Source organism: Sarcophilus harrisii, chromosome 1 (genome assembly GCF_902635505.1).
Source record: "Sarcophilus harrisii chromosome 1, mSarHar1.11, whole genome shotgun sequence".
NCBI lineage: Eukaryota > Metazoa > Chordata > Mammalia > Dasyuromorphia > Dasyuridae > Sarcophilus > Sarcophilus harrisii.
The window spans coordinates 52,511,869-52,518,876 of NC_045426.1; the positions used below are offsets into that span (position 1 = coordinate 52,511,869).

General features: G+C 46.9%; 1 protein-coding gene across 1 annotated transcript in view; it reads left to right on the forward strand.

Moving 5' to 3' along the window:
* Positions 1-6,707, forward strand: part of SYN2 (synapsin II) — a 273,091-nt gene extending 266,384 nt beyond the window's left edge. Inside the window, exons 12-13 of the mRNA XM_003762453.4 lie at positions 1,363-1,618; positions 5,607-6,707. Of these exons, the coding sequence (XP_003762501.3) occupies positions 1,363-1,618; positions 5,607-5,742 (392 nt within the window). The 3' untranslated portion in view covers positions 5,743-6,707. The remainder of the gene's footprint in view (positions 1-1,362; positions 1,619-5,606) is intronic.
* Positions 6,708-7,008: the final 301 nt, after the last annotated feature.

Consider the following 7,008-nt stretch of genomic DNA (forward strand, 5'->3'; position numbering starts at 1 on the left):
AGAGGAGAGAAGGGAGTATGTTCTAAAGGTGAGATGGAAAGGACTTGGGCAACAGCTTGGATTTTGAGGATGAAGAAAATGAGAAGTCAAAGTTGACTCCTAGGTTGCAAATCTGGGGGACTGAGGGTCTGGTTATGTCTTTGACAGTAATAGGAAAAGAAGACAGGGAAGGATTTGGGAGGAGATCTAAGGCGTTCAGTTTTGTATGCATTTAAAGATGTCTACTGGAATCCAGTTCAAGATATCTGAAAGGCAGTTGGAGATACAAGATGGTCAGCAGAAAGTTTAGGGAAGATATATAGTTTGTGTGAATCATTATCATTAAGATGGTAATTAAATTAAATAAATTTGAGCTGATGAGGTCACCAAATAAACATAGAGAAGAAACGGAATAGAATCCTGAGGGACACCTATGGTTCGAGGTTGTGATCTGGATTGAATTTTGTTTTGGGAGGCAATCAGGGTTAAGTGACTTGTCCAGAATCACAGCTAGTTAAGTCTCTGCATTCACATTTGAACTCCAATCTTCCTGACCCCTGTACTGGGGCTCTTATCTACTGCACTGTCTAGGTGGCCCCTGACGTTGTGATCTGGATGAGCAAAGGAAATAGAGAAGGAGCAGTCTGAAAAGTAGGAGAAACAGGAGAAAGGTTGTCCTGGAAAACCTAGAAAGAAGAAAAGATGGAGGGGAGAGTGATCCATAGAGTAGAGAGGTCACAAGGAATTAGGATTGAGAAAAATTCATTGGATTCAGCAACTAAGAGATAATTGGTAACTTTGGAGACAGCAGTTTTAGTGGAATGACATGGTTGGAAGACAAGATTGTAAAGAGTTAAGAAGAGAATGGGAGGAAAGAAAGTGGAGGCAGTTGTTAGAGATGCCTTTTAGACAAGATTAGCTACATACAAAGGGAGAAGAGGTGATGGTCATTGGGAATGGAAGGAGCAAGTGAGGGGGCTTCGAGAATTGACATATGTTGTTTGTAGGTTGTAGAGGGAGAGATTGAAAATCAAGACAGATGGGGCAATCTGAGAGGTCATGGGACAGAATGCCCAGAGTGGAGGTGCAATTTGAACCTTGCCACCAAGTGTGTCAGGGCAGCTAGTCACACCCTCTATGTCACATGCCACATAACCCCAGGGGACTTTGGGAGAAGTAGGCAAAGGTGTTTTGAAGAGGGGGTGGTGAGGAGCGACTGTTGAGTGTCCTTTCCCTCTACTCCCTTACTCGGGCTGCAATTGCTGCCTAGAGTTGATGTTTTATATTTGTAAGAAGGTAGCCAAGCCCTTTAAGACATAGAGTCTAATAAGGAAACCCTTTTGAGATGGTCAAGTTCTGAAGTTTTTCTTGTACTGAACCTAGGGGGCCCTGGGCAACCCCAAGGAATGCAGTCCCCAAGCAAGGTGCTGCCTTCACGACGATTTTCCCCGGGACCACCACCACCACCACCACACTCCTCCTCCTCCTCTTCCTCCTCCTCCTCCTCTTCCTCCTCCTCTTCCTCGGCTCCTCATCCCGGCGGCCCAGCCGCACAGGCCAGTCCGACTTCCAGCCCACTGACCGAACCCCAGCCGCCCCAGCCGGAGCCGCGGAAATCCCAGCCTCATCCACAGCTAAAGTAAGAGACCACTGAAATTTCCACTTTCCTACCCCGACCCTTCCCTTCCTTCCTCATCCCCTCCTCCCACCTTTCCTTTATTTATCCTGCCTGAGTTCTGGGGGCTGCTAGAGCAACATCTTCACTAAGGCTTCCTTCTACTGAATTATGGGCAAAAAGGGACAGCGAGGATAGGAAAAGGGCTTGGAGAAGCTGGGGAAAAGATAAGCTTTGCTCTGCACTCAAGAGCTCTTCATCTTCTCCTTCCCCTGATGCCCTTCTGTCTCCAGAATCAGAATCTTGGGTCTGGGAAACAGGCTGCTCAGTCTGGGGACAGACCCCCACTCCCCACCCCCCTAAAAACACAGACAGTCAGAGCTGGAAGAAACTTTGGAGATCACCTTGCCTAAACCCTTCATTTTACAAAGGAAGATAATTATTCCAGGGAAGGGAAGATATCTCCCCAAAGTCACAAAGTTATCATACCCCAGAGCTGAGACTGGAGCCCAGGCTTCCTGAGCAGCAGTTTGATAGCCCTTCCAGAACCTTTAGCTACCCAGTTTTCAGATCGTTTTGATGTATGCGTGTGTGTGAACATTTTCCTGCCTCATTTATTTTCGTTCTCTTTCTCTTTAAATCTGACTAATAATCTTGGGCATATGTAGTTATTCAGAAGGAAAAAGGGTAAGTGGGATGGTTTTCAGTCTTTTTTATGGTGGAAAGACTGGCCCAAAAGAATCTGGATTTAAATCCCACCTTGGATACTCCCTGTGTGACTTTGGGCAAGTCACTTAGTTTTTTCAAGTGTAAAATGGATGAAAGATAAGATTTAAATGCCAATACAACCTCTTTCTCCTCCAGATCTATAATTCAAGGAGCCTCACAACTTGTTAGTCTCTGGGTAGGAATGTGAAGGACAGTCCATTTGGACACTCCTCCCCCTGCCTTCTGGTCTTCCCTATCCTCAGAGCTTTTCTTACCCAGCAGTCTCTGATCCCCAGACTTCTCCACATCACACTCTGATCCAGAAAAAAACCCAAGCAAAAATGAAGGTAATGAGGTGAAGGCCATGTACTTGGGATAGGAACAAGGGGGCATAAGGAGAGACAGTCTTCATAAGATCTTTGATTTAGTGTTAGAAGGAACCTAGTGATCCGGCTCCTCTTATTTTGTAGATGAGAAAATCGAGACTTAGAAAGGTAATTTGTCTAAGATCACACATGAATCTGAGAACTCAATCCTCCCTGACTCCAAATCCAGCGTCCTTTTGACCATCCCATGCTGCCTTTCTGCTGTAGAGCTCAATACAGTGCTCATTCGCTTCCTTCCTTCCTTCTTCCATCACCCTTAAATCTCAACCTTTGACTTCAATCAATGAAATCTGTAAGGATTCATGGCAGACCAATCACAGCCTTGGGAAGGAGAGAAGGGAAACTGACTCATGATTTAGTTATCACAACTTCATGAGACAGAATGGGCTGATACGATTGTGCCATAAAGCTGAGGTCATGAGATCTCTAAGAAATCTCAGAATCCAACTCCCTCATTTTATACATTAGGGAGATGGGGTGCAGTGAGGATCAATTATTTGCCTATGGTCCACACAACAATTACTAGAGTCTCTCTAGATTTTGACTTATCTCTTGATTCTCAAGTCTAATGCTCTTGCTATCATATTGCTTTTAGCTGTACTGTTTGATTCTCTACATGGTGGGTAGATAGAAGGTAAACAGAAGGTAATTTATTTCTGGAGATATCCAGCATGTTTGATGGAGTTTGGGTTCTCTACATGGTGGATCAATAAAGGACAATCTATTTTTGGAGATATTCAACATTTGAAGGAGTTTGGGTGGATAGATAAAGGGCAATCTATTTCTGGAAATATCCAACATGTTTGATAGAGTTTGGGTTCTCTACATGATGGATAGATAAAGGGTAATCTATTTCTGAAGATATCCAACATGTTTAATGGGGTTTTGGAGAACAGTAAAGATGGTGAGACATGGAATCATGGGATTTTATAACTTAAAAGAACCCTGTGGACCATCTCTGGACCATCTCATCAAATTTTTTCAATTTATCAATAAGAAATTTGAGGTCCAGAAAATGACATTATTTGTTCAATGTCAAAAGCTCATAGAGGTTAGAGTTGGAAAAGACTTTCTAGTTTGATCAACTTATTTTTACAGATAGAAAAATCGAGACCCAGACAAACTGATAACCTTACTTGCCCGGTGTCACACAAGTAACAATTTAAACTGTTGAACCCACTCTCAGGCAGTAGCATGACTAAGAACAGAGCACAGATTTCAGCACTAGGCCACTGTGTTTTTAGAAACAGCCCTGCTTCTAATGGTATATTGATAGAATTTGATTTCTGAGTGACTCAAGGCTACTTTCCCCCAATCTCCCCTCCCACATGACGAGATAAGTCTCCAATCTGAGCTCCTAAATGCACACTTCCAACACTTTTTAGACTGACTTGGTAACCATGTAGTTCGTTTTGACTTCCTTGAAATTTCTCTCTTCTCATTCCCCTTTCTGGGTTCCTTCTCTCCTGCCAGGCTTCTGAATCACTCCCTTGCCATCATCCCTGGCTGAGGCCCTGGCATGAGCTTTATTGTCTCTGGGTTGAAGCCTTCCAGAGCAGCCACTGACAGGTGGGGAGGAGTTACCATTCCTGGTCCTCCACCCCCTGGAGGCCAGCATGTGGAGACAAATCCCCAGCCCTAAATGGAAGGCAGGGCACTTCGCTCACCTGTATTCAAAAGGACAGAAACTTTAAGGATCCCTGAGAGAGAGGGAGTTTCCCAGATTTCAGGCCTGGCAAACAGATATTTAAGGAGTGCCAACAGGACTCAGAGAAAGGATATTGGGCAGAAAGCTGCAAGGAAGGAAAGAAAGATGAGGTAGCCCCCATGGGCAGCTAGTAGCCAGCCTCTCTTATCAGAAACTGATCTAAACTTCATCCCAGTCCTTCCAGACTGAATCTTCCAGCCCTCAGGCTCTCCTCAGCCCAAATCAGAAAGACCCAGAAGATGAATATTATCCTGAAATATGTGTGTTTAAGAAAGAAAATAAAGGAACTGTGTGGCACTTATGAACCTCTAGCACTTGTAGATATTATCTTGCTATGCTTGGAGAGGCCCAGAGATCCACTTTACAGATGGGAAAGCTGAGGCATGAGAAACTGTCTTAGGTTTTCAGGTTCTTATCTATTGATGGAAATCCATGGTCTATACTAGGGAGAAGCTAAAGACCCGTGATTCCTGAAGGACAGAGAGAGGGTGGATGGACTTTTTGATGCCTGATAAGTGACATTTCCTTCCAGTGGGCTGTCAGTCTAGTTTTCCTGTCCAGCTGTCTTGGGCCAATAGGACAAGTTCTTTTCTCTTCCTTTCTTCTTTTGTTTTATCCTAGCCTTTCTTATCCCAACCCCATCCCCAAGCTTCCTCAGTCCTGGAATAGAGAGAATAATCTAGGGGTGTTCCAGCCATTCTTCAGGGATACGCAGGGTCAGTCAGTTGCCAGCAGCTAAGGCAGCAAACTTTGGGAGACTGCTTTGAACCTGACCTGATGGGGCCAAGTTGGAAAGAGTCACAAGCCTACAGAATTAATGAAGGGGGAGGAAAGAGCTACCCACTAAAAACCCCTCAGTTGCTTCAGGCTAAGGGACCCTCCGGCCCCAGCAGTCCCCCCCCCCATCCCCACAGGCTCTGAGTGGGTGTCTCCAGTTGAACTGCTCCATCCCCACACTCCTTTGAGTTGGGACCGAGTTGCTTCCGTGTCATTACAGCATCTCCCATGGTCTGCCTTCCCCCCCCCCTCCTCCTGTACTTCCATCCCCTCATCCCTGACCCTGGAGCCTCTCCTCCTCTCACCCCCACCCCTCTGTTCCTGTCCACAAGGGACTGTCGGGCATCCTCATGGGGCTAAGCATGTCTCCTTGCTCTCCATCTCCCCGGGGAGCAGCCCCTCTCTCACATTCTCTCTGTTTTTTATCTTCAAGCAAGTCCCAGTCCTTGACAAATGCCTTCAGCTTCACTGAGTCCTCCTTCTTCCGGTCATCAACGAATGAGGACGAAGCCAAAGCCGAGACCATCCGCAACTTGAGGAAATCCTTTGCCAGCCTCTTTTCAGATTAAGCCCTTGGAGTCCCAGATCCCTCCCAACCAGTGTGTCTAGCACCTCTGACAGCTCCCAGCCCCGCCTAGTGATACTAACCCCGCCACCATCATTCTGTGCCCTCCCCCCTTCTCCGCTCCATCCCCCGTATCAAGCAATCCATGTAGCTTCCGAAGGACCCCGAGGAGGCAGGCGCAGGTCAGCAGGAAGGAGAGCACAGACTTCCCTTTACCCCAAACCTCCGTCTCGAGGTCCCGGCTAGCTGTGATCTGGGTGGCCTTACTGTGATGCTCACTCGTCGTCTGATCCTGTCCCCTGCGCCACCAGGAGACTTTCCTGGAGGACTCTGGGAGGCTGTAGCTAGTTCAGATGCAGTATAGTTGCATGCTTCTATTAAAGTGTTTATTTTCATTTTGTTTTCTTTATATTTGGTTTTAGTCAGTGCTTTCTATGTGGAGAATAAACAGAAATCCTCTACCCGCAGATTCTTAGGAACCCATTCATAGCCGATTTTCTTGTCAGCTTCGTTGTGAAAAACAAACCGGTTTCCTTGTGCCCCCCACCCCACCCCTCCAGTCTATCACCAGCTACAGTGTCCTGCTGCGTTTCTGAAGCATTGTCGCTCCTCCTGACACGAGAACCCATGGCTCTTGTTTGTGCCGGCCCGGCCAGTGGGCCGGGAGGACCGAGCTTTGAAGCTACACTGTGAAGAAAAGTGCATGGCAGTGTGATAGCACCAAGGCTAGTTCTGTGTTCACCTCCAAAATAAATGCTGAGCCATGTGGTTAACTACCGAAAAAGCGAGCGGCAGTCGCCAGTGTTTGTGTCAGCAGGGAGGGGTGCCCAGGTTCGGGCTTGTTTGGGTCACGGCCAGGATGCCTGTTGGATGTGTGCGTGCATGTGAGCTTTTGTGCGTGTGAGAGACAAACACGGGAGGAAGAGAGGGAGGGAGAGAGGGAGAGAAGAAAGGAAGAAAGGAAAGAAGAGGGAGGGAGGGAGGAAAGGGAAGGAAGGAAGAGAGGGAGGGAGGAAAGGAAGGAGAGGGAGGGAGGGAGAGAGGAAAAGAAAGGAAAGGAAAGGAAGAAAAGGAGAGAAAGGGAGGGAGGGAAGGAGGAAAAGAATGGAAGGAAGGAAAGGGAAGGATGGAGATAAGGAGAAGGCAAGGAAGGAAGGGAGGGAGAAAGGAAAGGAGGGAGGGAGGAAGAAAAGGAAGGGAGGGAGAGAGGAAAGGAAAGGAAAGGAAGGAAAGAGGGAGGGAGAGAGGTAAGGAAAGGAAAGAAGGGGAG